This window comes from Gigantopelta aegis, chromosome 13, assembly GCF_016097555.1.
Source record: "Gigantopelta aegis isolate Gae_Host chromosome 13, Gae_host_genome, whole genome shotgun sequence".
NCBI classification, from domain to species: Eukaryota; Metazoa; Mollusca; class Gastropoda; order Neomphalida; family Peltospiridae; genus Gigantopelta; species Gigantopelta aegis.
The window spans coordinates 3,328,665-3,349,943 of NC_054711.1; the positions used below are offsets into that span (position 1 = coordinate 3,328,665).

The 21,279-nt window shown below is 37.6% G+C and overlaps 1 protein-coding gene across 1 annotated transcript in view; it reads left to right on the forward strand.

The window, feature by feature from the left end:
- The window catches only part of LOC121387612, a 117,937-nt gene that overhangs the window by 4,056 nt on the left and 92,602 nt on the right, over positions 1 to 21,279 (forward strand). The window contains exons 3-11 of the mRNA XM_041518771.1: positions 1,343 to 1,938; positions 3,638 to 3,839; positions 6,222 to 6,276; positions 7,697 to 7,758; positions 8,543 to 8,635; positions 10,089 to 10,171; positions 16,182 to 16,299; positions 18,253 to 18,342; positions 19,175 to 19,261. Of these exons, the coding sequence (XP_041374705.1) occupies positions 1,343 to 1,938; positions 3,638 to 3,839; positions 6,222 to 6,276; positions 7,697 to 7,758; positions 8,543 to 8,635; positions 10,089 to 10,171; positions 16,182 to 16,299; positions 18,253 to 18,342; positions 19,175 to 19,261 (1,386 nt within the window). The remainder of the gene's footprint in view (positions 1 to 1,342; positions 1,939 to 3,637; positions 3,840 to 6,221; positions 6,277 to 7,696; positions 7,759 to 8,542; positions 8,636 to 10,088; positions 10,172 to 16,181; positions 16,300 to 18,252; positions 18,343 to 19,174; positions 19,262 to 21,279) is intronic.

Sequence of the window (21,279 nt, forward strand, 5' to 3'; positions counted from 1 at the left end):
GAGGTAACATAGATACAGTGTTTACCCCATTTCAGACAGAGTGGTAACAGAGATACAGTGTTTACCCCATTTCAGATAGAGAGGTAACAGAGATGCAGTGTTTACCATATTTCAGACAGAGAGGTAACATAGAGATACAGTGTTTACCCCCATTTCAGTCACGGGGTAACATAGAGATACAGTGTTTACCACATTTCAGACAGAGAGGTAACATAGAGACACAGTGTTTACCCCATTTCAGACAGAGGTAACACAGAGATACAGTGTTTACCCCATTTCAGACAGAGAGGTAACATAGAGATACAGCGTTTACCCCATTTCAGACAGAGAGGTAACAGAGATACAGTGTTTACCCCATTTCAGACAGAGGTAACATAGATATAGTGTTTACCCCATTTCAGACAGAGGTAACATAGAGATACAGTGTTTACCCCCATTTCAGACAGAGAGGTAACATAGAGATACAGCATTTACCCCATTTCAGACAGAGAGGTAACACAGAGATACAGTGTTTACCCCATTTCAGACAGAGAGGTAACATAGAGATACGGTGTTTACCCCAGCTTGTTTTAGTGTGGTGTGACACCATGCCTTGATAGTCTTGATTGAAGTCCATCTACAGAAAGCATTTCAGACACAGAAGTAACATAGAGATACAGTGTTTACCCCAGCTTGTTTTAGCATGGTTTGACACCATGCCTCGATAGTCTAAGAGTTGATGGAAGCCCACCTACAGAAAGCATTTCAGACAGAGGTAACATATAGATACAGTGTTTACCCCAGCTTGTTTTAGCGTGGTGTGACGCCATGCCTTGATAGTCTAAGAGTTGATGGAAGCCTGCCTACAGAAAGCATTTCAGACAGAGGTGACACATAGATTAATGGAATCAACCACCATTGTGAGGTGTAGATTAAGCTATTCCAATCCGAGGGACAAAATGTTTTTTATATGCCTGTCTATGATGGGTCATATTATAGTATGGCATTGTCCGTTCCTCACATGTAGGAACAACTTGGGATGGTGGTGTGTTGCGTACTATTACTAGGTCACTGTGACCTACTTTTCAGTCTACTACACATAACAGTAATTCCTTTTCCAGACCATATCTTGCATACAGAGTTGTATTTATTTAGTGGATGAACCAAGAGTTGTCTTTATTTAGTGGATGAACCAAAAGTTGTATTTATTTAGTAGATGAACCAAGAGTTGTCTTTTTTTAGTGGATATACCAAGAGTTGTCTTTATTTAATGGATGAATCAAGAGTTGGTATGCCAAATAGATCTACATATACTTTCAGATATAGGGATGACGTCTAATTTCCACTTCTGATTTATTTTCAGATATTCCGGTCCGAGTTTTTCTCCCAAACCCAATTACTGAAGGCAGATCGATCTAGTGCAAGAAGCTCGCGTGGAAGAGTTGCTAAACAAAGTCGGTCTCCTTTGGTGAAACCTGTAAAAGAATCGTCAACCAAGAAGACGGCAGCAATAGAAACCAGATCAGATGCCAAACCGGATGATTTGGATGCCAAACCGGAGGGATTGGATGCAAAACCGGATGGGTCGGATGCAAAACCAGATGGGTCAGATGCAAAGCCAGGCGGACAAAAAATAGGGATCAAATCGGAGTCTATGAAGAAGGGACAAGCCATCAAGATCAGTACAATATCTGTGACGCCAGACATTGGGGTAACGGCTTCCAAAACGGACATATCAGAACCTCCCTTCACAGAAACAGTTGATGCGGGGAAGACTGAAGAGTTAGAAGAAGAATCACCGGCCGCGGAATCACCGGCCGTGGAGAGCGAGGTTCCCAGCAAGAACTATGTGAAGAGTTCCACGTTCATGGATGCTTCAACCAAGCTCAGCTTCAAGCAGATCTCAAGTAAAATTACAAGAAATTTGGATCTTTTGAAGCATGTTGGCAGCAAAAAAAGGTAATTTTTGTCTAAGTAAAATTACAAGAAATTTGAATCTTTTGAAGCATGTTGGCAGCAAAAAAAGGTAATTTTTGTCTAAGTAAAATTACAAGAAATTTGGATCTTTTGAAGCATGTTGGCAGTAAAAAAAGGTAATTTTTGTCTAAAGTAAATTACAAGAAATTTGGATCTTTTGAAGCATGTTGGCAGCAAAAAAAGGTAATTTTTGTCTAAGTAAAATTACAAGAAATTTGGATCTTTTGAAGCATGTTGGCAGCAAAAAAAGGTAATTTTTGTCTAAAGTAAATTACAAGAAATTTGTATCTTTTGAAGCATGTTGGCAGCCAAAAAAGGTAATTTTTGTCTAAATAAAATTACAGGAAATTTGTATCTTTTGAAGCATGTTGGCAACAAAAAAGGTAATTTTTGTCTAAGTAAAATTACAGGAAATGTGTATCTTTTGAAGCATGTTGGCAGCAAAAAAGGTAATTTTTGTCTAAGTAAAATTACAGGAAATGTGTATCTTTTGAAGCATGTTGGCAGCAAGTGTACTTAACCTGACTTCAAACTACTGGCATTCTCCCCTTGTTTTAATATACTGGTCTGAACACACTTTTACTACACAGAATTCTTGTTTTAACACAAGTATGTGTGTGTGTGTGTGTGTGTGTGTGTAGTTGCACGTGTGTGTGTGTGTGTCTATCTTTCTATCTATCTATCAATCTATCTATCTGCATATATATATATGTCTGTGTGTGTGTGTGTGTGTGTGTGTCTGTCTGTCTGTCTGTCTGTCTGTCGTGTATATCCAGTGGTGAGAGATATTTGTCTGTCTGTCTATGTATGTGTATATATCAACATACCTACCTACCTACCCTACCTACCTACCCTATCTACCTACCTACCTACCCTACCCTACCCTACCTACCTACCCTACCCTACCTACCTACCTACCTACCCTACCCTACCCTACCCTACCCTACCCTACCTACCTACCCTACCCTACCTACCTACCCTACTCTACCCTACCCTACTTACCTACCTACCTACCTACCCTACCCTACCCTACCCTACCCTACCCTACCCTACCCTACCCTACCCTACCCTACCCTACCCTAACCAACCCTACCCTACCCTACCCTACCCTACCTACCGCCCCTACCTACCCTACCTACCTACCCTACCTACCTACCCTACCCTACCCTACCCTACCTACCCTACCCTACCTTACCCTACCCTACCCTAGCCTACCCTACCCTACCCTACCCTACCCTTACCTACCTACCCACCCTACCTACCCTACCCACCTACCTACCTACCTACCTACCTACCTATCTACCTATAGTGTATATATAGGGAAGAGAGATACTTAACTCCATCTAATTCTCGTTATATCACGACTCTAGTTCTGGTGAGGTGAACGAGGCTCTGCACCAGGCTCAGGAACTGCAGCAGAGCAGCTGTTGGTGATGTCTGTGTGTTTGTCTGTCTGTCTGTCTCCCTTCCTCTCTCCCTCTCTCCCTCCCTCCTTCTCTCTCTCTCTCTCCTTCTCTCTCTCTTCTCTCTCTCTCTGTTTGTCTGTCTGTCTGTCTCTCTCTGTCTCCCTCTCTCTCTGTCTCTCTCTCTCCCTCTCTCATTCTATCATTCTCTCATATATCTAAATGCAGTGATGAGAGATATTTAACTCCATCTAATTCTTGTTATATCACGACTCTAGTTCTGGTGAGGTGAACGAGGCTCTGCGCCAGGCCCAGGAGCTCCAGCAGCAGCAGCTGTTGGTGATGGCCAATGACGCACACCGCATGCTGCAGACTGTGCTCTCGTTCCGCAACCAGATCGCAGTGCTCCTCAAGAAGGAGGGATTTCAGAAAGTCTCTCGTGACTTAATGAGTAAAGCACCAAAGCAGGTTGTCAGAAACGTGAGTATAGTGTGGTATTAATGATCCATTGTAATAGAAAATGTTTCAGCTTGACAAAAATGTGGGTTTTTTTTATTAAAGTTAAAGGTAAAGTTTGTTTTGTTTAATGACACCACTAGAGCACATTGATTTATTAATCATCGTCTATTGGATGTCAAACATTTGGTAATTTTGACATATAGTCTTAGAGAGGAAACCTGGTACATTTTTCCATTCATCTCTCTCTCTCAGTCTAGGATTGATCCCTGTCAGTGGGCCCATTGGGCTACATTTCGTTCTACCTAGTGCATCACGACTGATATATCAAAGGCTGTGGTATGTGCTATCCTGTCTGTGGAATGGTGCATATAAAAGATCCCTTGCTGCTAATGGAAACGTAGCTGGCGTCCACTCTAAGACTAGATCTAAAAGATTACCACATGTTTGACTTCCAATAGCCAGGGGCGGGACGTAGCCCAGTGGTAAAGCACTCGCTTGATGCGTGGTCGGTCTGGGATCGATCCCTGCCGGTGGACCCATTGGGCTTTTTCTTGTTCCAGCCAGTGCTCCACAACTGGTGTGACAAAGGCCATGGTATGTACTATCCTGTCAGTGGGATGGTGCATATAAAAGATCCCTTGCTGCTAATCGAAAAGAGTAGCCCACGAAGTGGTGACAGCGGGTTTCCTCTCTCTATATCTGTGTGGTCATAAATCATATGTCTGACACCATATAACCATAAAAACAAAATGTGTTGAGTGCATCATTAAATAAAACATTTCCTTCCTTCCAATAGCTGATGATTAATAAATCAATTTGCTCTGGTGGTGTCGCTAAACAAAACTAACTTTTAACTGTGTATTGTATATACTGACATGATCTAGGATGACATCATGCACACGTATGCACAACAATATAATTCAGATTTTTATATAAAATTTGGAATCTTTTAGTGTTGGTATAATTTGGAATGTTTTAGCTTTGGTATAATTTGGAATCTTTTAGTGTCGGTATAATTTGGAATGTTTTAGTGTCGGTATAATTTGGAATGTTTTAGTGTCGGTATAATTTGGAATGTTTTAGCTTTGGTATAATTTGGAATGTTTTAGTGTCGGTATAATTTGGAATGTTTTAGTGTTGGTATAATTTGGAATGTTTTAGTGTCAGTATAATTTGGAATGTTTTAGTGTCAGTATAATTTGGAATATTGTTAGTGTCCATATAATTTGGAATGTTTTAGTGTCGGTATAATTTGGAATGTTTTATTGTCAGTATAATTTGGAATGTTTTAGTGTCGGTATAATTTGGAATATTTTTAGTGTCCATATAATTTGGAATCTTTTAGTGTCGGTATAATTTGGAATGTTTTAGTGTCAGTATAATTTGGAATGTTTTAGTGTCGGTATAATTTGGAATGTTTTAGTGTCGGTATTATTTGGAATGTTTTAGTGTTGGTATAATTTGGAATGTTTTAGTGTCAGTATAATTTGGAATATTTTTAGTGTCGGTATAATTTGGAGTGTTTTAGTGTCGGTATAATTTGGAATGTTTTAGTGTCAGTATAATTTGGAATATTTTTAGTGTCCATATAATTTGGAATGTTTTAGTGTCGGTATAATTTGGAATGTTTTAGTGTCAGTATAATTTGGAATGTTTTAGTGTCAGTATAATTTGGAATGTTTTAGTGTCAGTATAATTTGGAATGTTTTAGTGTCGGTATAATTTGGAATGTTTTAGTGTCGGTATTATTTGGAATGTTTTAGTGTTGGTATAATTTGGAATGTTTTAGTGTCAGTATAATTTGGAATATTTTTAGTGTCGGTATAATTTGGAGTGTTTTAGTGTCGGTATAATTTGGAATGTTTTAGTGTCAGTATAATTTGGAATATTTTAGTGTCCATATAATTTGGAATGTTTTAGTGTTGGTATAATTTGGAATGTTTTAGTGTCAGTATAATTTGGAATGTTTTAGTGTCAGTATAATTTGGAATGTTTTAGTGTCAGTATAATTTGGAATGTTTTAGTGTCAGTATAATTTGGAATGTTTTAGTGTCAGTATAATTTGGAATATTTTTAGTGTCCATATAATTTGGAATGTTTTAGTGTTGGTATAATTTGGAATGTTTTAGTGTCGGTATAATTTGGAATGTTTTAGTGTTGGTATAATTTGGAATGTTTTAATGTCGGTATAATTTGGAATGTTTTAGTGTTGGTATAATTTGGAATCTTTTAGTGTTGGTATAATTTGGAATGTTTTAGTTTTGGTATAATTTGGAATGTTTTAGTGTCGGTATAATTTGGAATGTTTTTAGTGTCCATATAATTTGGAATGTTTTAGTGTCGGTATAATTTGGAATATTTTTAGTGTCAGTATTTTGTAAAAACAAAAAATCTTTTTTACAGTTGGCAGGTGACGCACAAGCTATCATGAATTGTTTGGTAGAAAACACAATTGACTGTGAGTTTTAGTTTTCGTATTTGTATAAAAATTCAATTTCTATGCATACCTAAAATTTCTGTAAGGCTGCCTTTCCATATGTACATTTTTCGCATCCATCATCTGCACACACAAAAACTTATTAAATTCAGTATGAGCTAGATACAAACAAAAATCTCAGTTAACCTTTAGTTCTGTTGATAAATCTCACCACTGGTATATCAAAGGCCATGGTATGTGCTATCCTGTCTGTGGGATGGGGCATATAAAAGATCCCTTGCTATTAATAGAAACATGTAGCGGGTTTCCTCACTATGACTATATGTCAGTTACCAAATGTTTGACATTCAGTAGTTGATGATTAATAAATTAATGTGATATAGTGGTATCGTTAAACAAAACAAATAAACATTAACTTATATACAGGAATGTGATTTTACAGCTTTTTATCCAATTTCAGCTTTTTTTTGCATAAAATAATTTTCACATAATAGATTCAATTTGATCTGAAATGGTCAGAAGTTTTAATCTTTATTTAGGTATTGTGTAGGTGTTTCTAGTTCAATCAACCAGTAGAAAGGTGCCAGAAAGCCGTGCTAGAAAAAACGTCTTGCACATGTCCCCTAGATGGTAATGTGCCCTTTTCACAGGACTTGCAGTGTTAACTGCTCTATCAAAAGTTTGATGCACCTTGAACTTTGACCCAGCTGGAAGTTATTTGGTTTAGTCCTACCTATAGATCAAATCTTTGATATGCTAGTGTTCTTACATGCAACATGTAAATAGATCTAAGTGTCTAACATTTAGTTTCTCTTTGTAAAAGGTTAAAGTTCAAGGTCACAAGGTCGATATCCATATTCACCCAAATTTCTGTGATTTTGTTCATAATGAATTTTCTGGAATGTACAGTCATAGTGACAAACAATTTTGTCTGTATTGTGAAAATGTAACATAGTATTCTACTATCAAAGTAGAATTTGTATCTGCCGTTATAAATGTGTGGATCTTCATGCTGAAATATGCAAAAAAAACAGGATTTCAACACTTTACTATGAAATGGTAGTTGCCCATAGCAACCATTGATAAAATCTAATGAACTAACTAGCTAATTAGCATGTTTGTATGTTCCTTATATCAGAACTACCACAAAAAGGTCATACGTTACCATATAGTGGGCGTTTGTTTATTCTCGTGGTATATGAGCATGTAAAAATTATTCGCACTCGCATCTATTGAAAGTTTGGTGCACCTTGAACTTTGACCCAGCCGGAAGTTATTTGGTTTAGTACTACCTATAGATCAACTGTTTCAGCTTTTATTTTTAAAGGGGTATCACATTCCTATACATGCAGTTTGCTCAAAAGTATTATCAATTAATAGAACCTTTCTCCTTTTTTTTCTTCGTTTCTCTTTTTTTCCCCCTCTTTTTTTTTGTGGACAGTTCTCAGTTGTATAGAATCTGCTTTGGAAGGCACGCTTAATCAGATGTTTGCTAATCGAAAGGTAAGTTGGCCACTAATCTCAAATAGTTTTCAAACACAGGAGGTTCACAATCAGTTGTCAGGGAAACGGTTCTTACACAAATGTGCAGGGCTTGAATTTCATTTCATTTTTTTTTATATATTTATTATTATTAGTCCCCTACCAGTCCAACCGGAGGGGACTATAGGTTTCATCTCCGTCCTCCTGTCTGTCTCTCTGTCTGTCTATATCTGTCTGTCTGTCCGTCCGTCCGTCCGTCTGTACGTCCGTACGTACGTCCGTACGTACGTATGTATGTCCGTCCATCCGTACGTACATCCGTCCATCAATCCATCTGTCTGTCCGTCTGTCCCACATATGTTTTCCAGCTGTTTTTTGCAGAAGGCTTTGAGATATTGAGCTGAAATTTTATATATGTACTGTTACAGATCAGGTTTGACTTTCATGGTGATTTACCTATTTTTAACAGGGTTATGGCTCTTGAACTTTGGAGATATCAAAAAACAAATTCCGCACTTTTGTTTACCAATACCTGAAAATACTAAGGTGAAATTTTGTATATAGCTTTATCATGTACTGTTACTGATCAAGTTTAATTTTTATGGTGATTTACCCACTTTTCTTAGAGGTTTGGCCCTCGAATTTAGGAGATAAGAAAAATTGTTGGGTCAGGTAGGGGACGTCTGTTGCTTTAGCAGTACTCTACAAATGCTTGTTATGTTTTTGTTGTTATTTGTTTTTGTGATTTCATATGCTGGTGTGGGACTTGTAACTAAATGTAAGAAATTGTTTGTTTTTTCAAAAGAATGAAATAAAACAAATGGCTGCTGCTGCTGGTTCATCTGGCAAGGAAAAGAGACTATCTCAAGGTGACTTGAACAGTGCGTTAAAAGAATCAGTAAGTATCTCTATCTATCTATCTGTCTGTCTCTCTCTCTCTCTCTCTCTCTCTCCACCTCTCTCTCTGTCTCTGTCTCTCTCTCTGTCCCTCTCCCTCCCTCCCTCTCTCTCTCTCTCTCTCACTCTTGACCAAGTGTCAAAATAACCATATGTTAGACACCAAACAGCCGTAGTTTAAAATGTGCTGAGGTGTCGTTAAACAAACATTCCTTTTCTTTCTCACTCTCGACAGGCCTCAGTGGCGTCGTGGTAGGCCATCGGTCTACAGGCTGGTAGGTACTGAGTTCGGATCCCAGTCGAGGCATGGGATTTTTAATCCAGATACCGACTCCAAACCCTGAGTGAGTGCTCCGCAAGGCTCAATGGGTAGGTGTAAACCACTTTCACCGACCAGTGATCCATAACTGGTTCAACAAAGGCCATTGTTTGTGCTATCCTGCCTGTGGGAAGCGCAAATAAAAGATCCCTTGCTGCTAATCGGAAGAGTAGTCCATGTACTGGCGACAGCGGGTTTCCTCTCAAAATCTGTATGGTCCTTAACCATATGTCTGACACCATATAACCGTAAATAAAATGTGTTGAGTGTGTCGTTAAATAAAACATTTCTTTCTTTCTTTCTCACTCTCGACCAAGTGTCAAAATAACCATATGTTAGACACCAAATAGCCGTAGTTTAAAATGTGCTGAGGTGTCGTTAAACAAACATTCCTTTCCTCTCTCACTCTCGACCAAGTGTCAAAATAAGCATATGTTAGACACCAAATAGTCGTAGTTTAAAATATCCTGAGGTGTCGTTAAACAAACATTCCTTTCCTTTCCTCTCTCACTCTCGACCAAGTGTCAAAATAACCATATGTTAGACACCAAATAGCCATAGTTTAAAATGTGCTGAGGTGTCGTTAAACAAACATTCCTTTCCTTTCTCTCTCTCGACCAAGTGTCAAAATAACCATATGTTAGACACCAAATAGCCATAGTTTAAAATATGCTGAGGTGTCATTAAACAAACATTCCTTTCCTTTCCTCTCTCACTCTCGACCAAGTGTCAAAATAACCATATGTTAGACACCAAATAGCTGTAGTTTAAAATGTGCTGAGGTGTCGTTAAACAAACATTCCTTTCCTTTTCTCTCTTACTCTCGACCAAGTGTCAACATAACCACATGTTAGACCAAATAGCCGTAGTTTAAAATGTGCTGAGGTGTCATTAAACAAACATTCCTTTCCTTTCCTCTCTCACTCTCGACCATGTGTCAAAATAACCATATGTTAAACACCAAATAGCTGTAGTTTAAAATGTGCTGAGGTGTCGTTAAACAAACATTCCTTTCCTTTCTCACTCTCGACCAAGTGTCAAAATAACCATATGTTAGACACCAAAGAGCCATAATTTAAAATGTGTTGAGGTGTCATTAGACAAACATTCCTTTCTTTTCCTTTTCATTCCACAGGAAAACAAATATAAATCACTGGAACATCGGTATGATGTAATGATGGATCTGTTTAACCAACAGAGAGAAGATTTGGATTATTTGTAAGCAAAGCATTCAGTGTTTTCCCTAGCTTGCGTTAGTCATTAACTTGTTATTCTCTAGTTAAACTGGGGACAGGACGTAACCCAGTGGTAAAGCAAAGCATTCAGTGTTTTCCCTAGCTTGCGTTAGTCATTAACTTGTTATTCTCTAGTTAAACTGGGGACGGGACGTAGCCCAGTGGTAAAGCAAAGCATTCAGTGTTTCCCCTAGCTTGCGTTAGTCATTAACTTGTTATTCTCTATTTAGACTGGGGACGGGACGTAGCCCAGTGGTAAAGCAAAGCATTCAGTGTTTTCCCTAGCTTGCGTTAGTCATTAACTTGTTATTCTCTAGTTAAACTGGGGACGGGACATAGCCCAGTGGTAAAGCAAAGCATTCAGTTTTTTCCCTAGCTTGCGTTAGTCATTAACTTGTTATTCTCTATTTAAACTGGGGACGGGACGTAGCCCAGTGGTAAAGCAAAGCATTCAGTGTTTTCCCTAGCTTGCGTTAGTCATTAACTTGTTATTCTCTAGTTAAACTGGGGATGGGGCGTAGCCCAGTGGTAAAGCAAAGCATTCAGTGTTTTCCCTAGCTTGCGTTAGTCATTAACTTGTTATTCTCTAGTTAAACTGGGGACGGGACGTAGCCCAGTGGTAAAGCAAAGCATTCAGTGTTTTCCCTAGCTTGCGTTAGTCATTAACTTGTTATTCTCTAGTTAAACTGGGGGTGGGACGTAGCCCAGTGGTAAAGCAAAGCATTCAGTGTTTTCCCTAGGTTGCGTTAGTCATTAACTTGTTATTCTCTAGTTAAACTGGGGACGGGACGTAACCCAGTGGTAAAGCAAAGCATTCAGTGTTTTCCCTAGCTTGCGTTAGTCATTAACTTGTTATTCTCTAGTTAAACTGGGGACGGGACGTAACCCAGTGGTAAAGCAAAGCATTCAGTGTTTTCCCTAGCTTGCGTTAGTCATTAACTCGTTATTCTCTATTTAAACTGGGGGTGGGACGTAGCCCAGTGGTAAAGCAAAGCATTCAGTGTTTTCCCTAGCTTGCGTTAGTCATTAACTCGTTATTCTCTATTTAAACTGGGGGTGGGACGTAGCCCAGTGGTAAAGCAAAGCATTCAGTGTTTTCCCTAGCTTGCGTTAGTCATTAACTCGTTATTCTCTAGTTAAACTGGGGACGGGACGTAACCCAGTGGTAAAGCAAAGCATTCAGTGTTTTCCCTAGCTTGCGTTAGTCATTAACTTGTTATTCTCTAGTTAAACTGGGGACGGGACGTAGCCCAGTGGTAAAGCAAAGCATTCAGTGTTTCCCCTAGCTTGCGTTAGTCATTAACTTGTTATTCTCTAGTTAAACTGGGGACGGGACGTAACCCAGTGGTAAAGCAAAGCATTCAGTGTTTTCCCTAGCTTGCGTTAGTCATTAACTCGTTATTCTCTATTTAAACTGGGGGTGGGACGTAGCCCAGTGGTAAAGCAAAGCATTCAGTGTTTTCCCTAGCTTGCGTTAGTCATTAACTCGTTATTCTCTAGTTAAACTGGGGACGGGACGTAACCCAGTGGTAAAGCAAAGCATTCAGTGTTTTCCCTAGCTTGCGTTAGTCATTAACTTGTTATTCTCTAGTTAAACTGGGGACGGGACGTAGCCCAGTGGTAAAGCAAAGCATTCAGTGTTTTCCCTAGCTTGCGTTAGTCATTAACTTGTTATTCTCTAGTTAAACTGGGGACGGGACATAGCCCAGTGGTAAAGCAAAGCATTCAGTGTTTTCCCTAGCTTGCGTTAGTCATTAACTTGTTATTCTCTAGTTAAACTGGGGACGGGACGTAGCCCAGTGGTAAAGCAAAGCATTCAGTGTTTCCCCTAGCTTGTGTTAGTCATTAACTTGTTATTCTCTAGTTAAACTGGGGACGGGACGTAGCCCAGTGGTAAAGCAAAGCATTCAGTGTTTCCCCTAGCTTGTGTTAGTCATTAACTTGTTATTCTCTAGTTAAACTGGGGGCGGGATGTAGCCCAGTGGTAAAGCAAAGCATTCAGTGTTTTCCCTAGCTTGCGTTAGTCATTAACTTGTTATTCTCTAGTTAAACTGGGGGCGGGACGTAACCCAGTGGTAAAGCAAAGCATTCAGTGTTTTCCCTAGCTTGCGTTAGTCATTAACTTGTTATTCTCTATTTAAACTGGGGGCGGGACGTAACCCAGTGGTAAAGCAAAGCATTCAGTGTTTTCCCTAGCTTGCGTTAGTCATTAACTCGTTATTCTCTAGTTAAACTGGGGACGGGACGTAACCCAGTGGTAAAGCAAAGCATTCAGTGTTTTCCCTAGCTTGCGTTAGTCATTAACTTGTTATTCTCTAGTTAAACTGGGGACGGGACGTAGCCCAGTGGTAAAGCAAAGCATTCAGTGTTTTCCCTAGCTTGCGTTAGTCATTAACTTGTTATTCTCTAGTTAAACTGGGGACGGGACATAGCCCAGTGGTAAAGCAAAGCATTCAGTGTTTTCCCTAGCTTGCGTTAGTCATTAACTTGTTATTCTCTAGTTAAACTGGGGACGGGACGTAGCCCAGTGGTAAAGCAAAGCATTCAGTGTTTCCCCTAGCTTGTGTTAGTCATTAACTTGTTATTCTCTAGTTAAACTGGGGACGGGACGTAGCCCAGTGGTAAAGCAAAGCATTCAGTGTTTCCCCTAGCTTGTGTTAGTCATTAACTTGTTATTCTCTAGTTAAACTGGGGGTGGGATGTAGCCCAGTGGTAAAGCAAAGCATTCAGTGTTTTCCCTAGCTTGCGTTAGTCATTAACTTGTTATTCTCTAGTTAAACTGGGGGCGGGACGTAACCCAGTGGTAAAGCAAAGCATTCAGTGTTTTCCCTAGCTTGCGTTAGTCATTAACTTGTTATTCTCTATTTAAACTGGGGGCGGGACGTAACCCAGTGGTAAAGCAAAGCATTCAGTGTTTTCCCTAGCTTGCGTTAGTCATTAACTTGTTATTCTCTAGTTAAACTGGGGATGGGGCGTAGCCCAGTGGTAAAGCAAAGCATTCAGTGTTTCCCCTAGCTTGCGTTAGTCATTAACTCGTTATTCTCTAGTTAAACTGGGGACGGGACGTAGCCCAGTGGTAAAGCAAAGCATTCAGTGTTTTCCCTAGCTTGCGTTAGTCATTAACTTGTTATTCTCTAGTTAAACTGGGGGTGGGACGTAGCCCAGTGGTAAAGCAAAGCATTCAGTGTTTTCCCTAGCTTGCGTTAGTCATTAACTTGTTATTCTCTAGTTAAACTGGGGGTGGGACGTAGCCCAGTGGTAAAGCAAAGCATTCAGTGTTTTCCCTAGCTTGCGTTAGTCATTAACTTGTTATTCTCTAGTTAAACTGGGGACGGGACGTAGCCCAGTGGTAAAGCAAAGCATTCAGTGTTTTCCCTAGCTTGCGTTAGTCATTAACTTGTTATTCTCTAGTTAAACTGGGGACGGGACGTAGCCCAGTGGTAAAGCAAAGCATTCAGTGTTTTCCCTAGCTAGCTTGCATCATTAACTTGTTATTCTCTATTTAAACTGGGGACGGGATGTAGGCCAATGTGGTAAAGCGTTCATTTGATGCATGGTCGGTGTAGGATCGATCCACGTCAGTGGGCCCATTGAGATATTTCTCAGATGGTACATCAAAGGCCGTTGTATGTGCTATCTTGTCTGTGGGATGGTGCATATAAAAGATCCCTTGCTGCTAATCGAAAAGAGTAGCCCATGAAGTGGCAGCACATTGATTAATTAATCATTGGCTATTGGATGTCAAACATTTGGTAATTCATGCAGTCATCAGAGGAAACCTGCTACATTTTTCCTAATGCAGCAAGGGATCTTTTATATACACTTTCCCACAGACAGGAAAGTACATAACACGGCTTTTAACCAGTTGTGGTGCACTGGTTGGAATGACAAAAAACCCAATCACTTGAATGTGATTATTGAGACGAAATCTAGTCTTTGTTTAGAGGGTATTTCCCCGTTTCAACATCACAGAATATTGTTTTCTTTTATTGTAAGTTTATACAAGAGTATTTACCTGTTTGTAGATTAACGAAACTTATTGTCCATTTCACGGGTTGAAAGTAGCGTCTGTGCCTTTAAACGTCCTATGTCAAAGTTGAAACTATAATATTTCATTAATTTTACATTTATTTGTTATAAATAACTGCAAATTAATCGATCCATAATTAACAATTTTTAAAAGTTTTGCACTGGACGACAAGAAGGGTTTCCTATAATAATTTGTGGCTAAATGTATCATGGCCGCCATCTTGTGTAAGTTGAATGTAACAAAATATTCTGTGTAAACCTTTTTCTTCTTTTTTTAAATATTTATTCACAGAACTTCTGTTTTATTTTGTTATCTGTCCCAACCACATGGATGAAGTGACAGAGTTACAATACAAAAATTAAACATTGTCATTTTGGTATACAGATCGAAATTTTCATTCAGTATTTACAATTGTTATTATCACAAAGTTATACATGTATGTGTGAATATTAATGATACAGATAGAAAAAAGATTTTATATTATGTAGCCCAAGTTCTCATAGTTTATAATTTTATTAATTAATTTAATTAATTAAACAAAAATTGTCTATACAAAATGGGTTCTGCGAGATATTTTCTATTATATTGTATCTACTTATACTCTCATCCCCACCTAAACCCACCAGCCACACCCTCACCCCTCCAATAAAACCCCCCCAAAAAAACAAAACAAAAACAAACAAAGACACACACACACACACACACACACACACAAATCCCACCAACAAACAAACTTCAAATATACACACATAACTAAGCATATGCTCACCGACACACACACAAGTGATTCATGAAGTGCAGACATCATAAGACTTCACAAATGAAGTATTATTCTTATATAAAACATATGAATTACTTCTGTGTAAACTTAGCGGTAGTGTATTGAATGTCAACACATAAAACAGTGACATCACTAGTTAATGTGTACACATAAAACAGTGACATCACCAGTTAATGTGTTGACACTCTAAAGATTCCCCCGTAAAGAAATAAAATTCTTCTAGTAAATGGAATTATTTTATTTGTATTTTTTTTTATATAGGCATATAGCTGAAGGTATAAAGTTTATGTTTCAAAGCAAAAATTAATAAATATTTGTGGCTGGAACCGCCATTATAACTTTGGCATAGCACCTTTAATTGTTAATGCCGTTTCTTACACACCTGTTAGTGAGAACACCATGCATTATTTTTTATAACATATAGTTGTTTACACACATACGTGTGTTAACAATTTCAAGACATACGACTGGCTGCTCTTAGGTGATGACGAGGTCACCAATGCCATACGTCCAATAAAAAACAGCACAATGGAAATTGATTAAACTGTGACATATAGTTAACCTAACAATCATGTGTCTGTGACGCGTAAGTCAGCTACAAGTGCAAAGGGTTGTAAATATCTTTTAATCAATAAAGATGTTAAAATTTGCTTAAAACCTGGTTTTGAGAAGATGTAAGAAATAGAATAATACATTCGTGTCCGTTAGATACTATTTATCTCACAACTCATTGTTTAAAAACGTATCAAACTCGCTTTTGTTCGTTAGATACATTTTAAAACAACTCATTGTCAGATTTATAGGATATTAAACGAGCTTCCATTTCATATCATGTTTATGTCCCGAATGAAATCATTTTTAATTGTCACAAGCTTTTGCGAGTGACAATGAAAATTATTTTACGAGTGACTTAAACATGATACGAAATGGTAGCAAGTTTAATGTCCTATTTATTACCCATAATCGATCTTAATTTATGTCACTGATCTCATTTGGTTGTCATTCCTGTAAGGTTGTAGTATGCCAATCGATGACATCATTGTGTGACATCAAAAGTGTTCGTCCCACTTGGCGTTCTAGTGGGACGTATCACTTTGATATGTACTAAGATATTTGTAACCATGTGGGTAATAAAAATGGTATCTAACGGCCACTCGTGTATTATTCTCTATTTACCACCAGATCTGAACGACTGCGTGCTAAAGAGATGAAGCATAAGACGGAACATTGGGATACTTCGTTGGAGGATGCTTCAGAATCAGACAAGATGGCCCTGCCACACACCAACAGAGATCTCAAGGTATTAATCAAATCTATCACAAATCTTGCCAAGTCCCGTGGTTGAAATTTTCACCACCGAGGGTGTTTTTTTTCTATGCCACGTAACTGCATATGAAGGAGTCTTTTTCTCTCATGCATTCAGTAAATAAACCATTATTTTGCACGAACAGATAAAGATGGCTGAACAAGTAATTTTTTTATTTGACCATTTTATCATAAATAAACTTCACTATCATATTTGTCGTGTTTGTTTCATGTGTTAAATAAAATTTGACACTACAGATTAACAAGATACCTTTTATAATGAAAGTTTTAATAACAAAATATTAATTTAAAACTGTGTCTAATGACCTCACATTAATATGATGTCATATAGTACCAACGAGGTCATGTTAAAGGCATAATCAGGTGTTGTTTATATGCACAACTGCCGCACATATCTGAGACAATACTCTGGTAGCTTGTTGAATTGGAATGGCGTCAATTTTACAGTGACGTCATTTTTCATCTCCTTACAATAACAATAAACTAGATGCATCATTTCCATCTTCAAAATGCCGGGGAAATTCCAATACAAAATGCCGGGGAAATTCCAATACAAAATGCCGGGGAAATTCCAATACAAAATTGCTATTGAAAATATTTTCTTTGAAAATTACTAATGCACCTGAATTTGTTTGAAGAAAATCTTGTGATTAAAAAATTGTGCCTTTTACGAAATATGAATTTCAAGTTAAGTTACAGTAAGGTCTCACTACACAGTTGACTTCTGGGTGAGAGTTCATTCATCGCGGTCCACTATAATTCCTAATTGTGACACATGTTATGGTTCACATATTTACTTCTAGGAAATGGTGAAGAATTAAAACAATATATATGTTTAATGGTAAGCCTTCTGGCTGTATTTTACCCATGTTATTTTGTAATATTGTGCATTGACCTTTTGGGACATGGGTGTATAGTGCAAGAGACAGCAGCTGGAGTGATTTGGTTAATGAACCACCTTTTCGGACCGGTACTACAGCCATATAACAAAAAACTGAGACAGAAATATTCTCAATTTTGGAGTGAAAATAAATGCTTATATAATGTATGTTCGCAATGGTGTATGTTTTTAGTGTCAATGACAACCCGTGCTATTGGCAATCTTCGTTTGAAGTTGGGCAATTTAACATGGATTTCAATGACAGATAGCATCTGTGTAGTGAGACCGTAGCATTTTGAGATACATTGTCTACCTGTTTCCAGTAAATTTTGAGCATTCTGTTTGTAAGTCTATACCAAAATCAGTACGATTGTGGATTTCTGTTTAAACTGGCATGATCACAAACAGATGAGAGAATTTAGGAGATACCGGTAAGAGATTTTGTTGGGCCCAGTAAGGAACATGTATTCTCTCATCCTCGGCTATATAGGACAGAGCTACCCCATGAAAGAAAGCTATGTCAGTAATTTCTATCTTACATGGGATATCACATACTTGCATTTAACATGACGTCGTTGGTAATATATAAAGTCATATTAATGTAAGATGGTGACGTGAGGTCATTAGACACAGTTTTAAATTAAATTTGTTATTAAAACCTTTATTTTAAAAGACATCTAGTTAATTTGTAGTGTTAAATTATATTTAACACATGAAACAAACACAGCAAATAAGATAATGTAGTTTATTTATGATAAAATGGTCAAATAAAAAAGTTACTTGTTCAGCCATCTTTGTCTGTTCATGTAAAATAATGATTTATTTGCTGAATGAATGAGAGAAAAAGACTCCATCATATGTGGTCATGTGGGATAGAAAAAGTACTTCCTCGGTGGTGGAAATTTCGTCCATGGGACTCGGCAAGATTCATCGCAGGTCAAAATATTCACCACCTCGGGTATACTTTTTCTATCCCACATGATCGCATATGATGGAGTCTTATATAATTACTCTAGCAGTACTCTGATAATGTTTGTTTTATTGCAGGAAACTGCTGACAGCACAAGACCAGGTTATGGGACACACAGTGGATCGGTGCATCCTGTACGCCAGCGTTCCAGTATTTTACTTCTTGAGGTATCCATTGTCAGCCTAACAGATGCTCATCTTGTGTTGGCATTTTGTTGATTGTCTTTTTATTATTATTTTTTTTTTTCTTGGAAAATTACTGCTTAAACATATAATGCGTTATTTTATTATTGTGTTGATACACTGGCAAATTTTTCGCATTTATATCTTGCTCACATTAATTTCATTATTTACAATTATATGACAATTTGTTGTGTCCGGTAGGGACATGTATAATTGCTTGAGTGTACTCTCAGAATGCTTGTTATTATTATTTTTTTATTTTATTATTTTTTTTTTTTTTTAGCCCAATGCCCTCTTTCCTTTTCTCTTCTTTGAATTCCATCTCATTTCTTCCCAAATTGGCAACTCCTCTATCTTTCAACTCTTTGTCCACCTCCACATCTTCTCCGACCGCGGACAGGTTCGCTTCCACCTCCACATCCCAGTCGGGGAGTGTTCAGTAGTTACTTCTGTCTCTGTTAAGAGGCACTTGTAACTACCTACTATGCTCCCCTACTAGTATTTTATTCTTGTGAATTACTGTTTAAAAATATAATTCATCTCTTGTGGCTACCTGTGCCACACACCTGTCCACAACTGGTACATCAAAGGCCATGGTATGTACTATCCTGTCTATGGGATGGTGCATATAAAGATCCCTTGCTGCTAATCTAAAAGAGCAGCCCATGAAGTGGCAACAGCGGATTTTATCCCTCAATATCTGTGTGGTCCGTAACCATATTTCTGACACCATATAACCATAAATAAAATGTGTTGAGTGCGTCGTTAAATAAAACATTTCCTACCTTCCTTCCTGATAATGTTTGTTTTATTGCAGGAAACTGCTGACACTACAAGACCAGTTTACAGACATAGCGGATCGGTGTATCCTGTACTTCAGCGGTCCAGTATTACAATTAATGAGGTATCCATGTCTTGTGTTCAGAAAAACACAATTTTAGTCTAAATTTAACTTTTTACTTACCTGTGATTTTTATTTTAGTCTAAATTTAAGTTTTTACTTACCTGTGATTTTTATTTCAGTTTAAATTTAATTTTTTGCTTACCTGCGATTTTATTTTCGTCTAAATTTAAGTTTTTACTTACCTGCAATTTTTATTTTAGTTTAAATTTAAGTTTTTGCTTACCTGCAATTTTTATTTTAGTCTAAATTTAAGTTTTTACTTACCTGTCGTTTTTATTTTAGTCTAAATTTAACTTTTTACTTACCTGTCATTTTTATATTTTTCCATGAAGTGGCGACAGCAGGTTTCCGACCTCAGTATCTGTGTGGTCCTTAACCATATGTCCGACACCATATAACCATAAATAAAATGTGTTGAGTGCGTCGTTAAATAAAACATTTCCTTCCTTGATGTTGATCATCACTTCATATGTGTAATTATTTACATTTGTTTGACATCCAATAGTCAGTAATTAAATTTCTGTTACAGTCATTACCACATTACATCATCCCATTAGTTCAGATGTAGCAACAGGAGTTTGTTCATTTTTCTATGAACGTAAAAATTACATTGTCAGGGAACGTATGTCATATCTGATGACGCCATTTTATATGGGCAAGTTGTCTTATTGAGCGTTATTGTTTATGGATAAAACATAATTCAAAATAAAGTATGTTTTAGTGTTGTTATTAGCAAGTATGATTCAAATTTAATTATAAGTATTGTCTGTTATTTCTTTTATGTTCATCTGGGTGTGAACCAAACATATCATCCACAAACTTATGTGAGAACGGCTTCGCTGATTCACACAGTTTACGGATGATTTTTTTTGTTTTGTTCATACCCAGATGAACATAACAGAAATAACAGACAATCCTCAAATAAATGTTTTGTACTAAGATGCCGTAGTCTAAATTTAAGTTTTTAAAATATAAACTATTCATTCATTTGATTTCCACATTTTAAAATATAAACCATTACTTTTGTGGGTGTTTTTTCTTCTTTTTTTTGATAATATTTTACTGACATTCTGTCCCACAGAGATGCATGTATAGGAGGGTTTAGGGGGATAGAACCCCTCCCTCACAATCAAGCAAATGTTCTTTTTTTAACATATATTTTTTGAGGGAGCGTTATGGACCCCCCTTTAGAAACTTTGCTTGCATTAGTAGAGACCCACTCATACATAAATTAGGGGCCATTCAAATATTACGTAATGCTCATTGGGGTGGGTGGGTGTAGGTCCAAATGTTATGTAGCGTTACAGCATTACCAGGGCTTCTAGAATATTTATCAAATCCACTAGCCATGGGATCAGTGATTAAAAACATTTAGTAGCCATGATTAAACATTCATAAGCCCTACTTTACTTTAAGTTAATACAATTTTACTAAATAACAATAATAATCAGATATGTCACCTAAGGAGGGAGATACAGCTTAAAAACACTAACATTGGTGGGTTGGGGTTGGGGCACGATATTCATATTTACAAAATAGACTTAAATGCATCATTTTACAAAACAAATTTCACTAGCCATCGGGCATGGTAATAATAGTTATTTAATAGCCCAACACTGAATATCACTAACCATGGGAGTGGGACTACCATAATCTACAAGCCCTGATTACATAACACAATTTTTTAATTACTAAATTTATTTTTAAATAAAAAAAATTCATAAACGCTCTGTAACGTTGATAGTTATAGTTAGACATATACACACAATAAAGATTATAAATTGAGTTGAAATGCGTATCTGCACTTTCCCAGATCACAGTACGTTAATATTATATTACACCCATCGCACGACTTGCTTGTGAATGTGAGGCAGGAAGGGGTTGTGTCTGCAAGCGTTATGTAATATATTGGGGGGGGGGGGGGTATGGTCTAGCGTTATGGAGCATTACAGGAGTGGAGGGAGGGTATCTAATTTTTACAGAAATTGCATTACGTAATATTTGAACGGCCCCTAGCT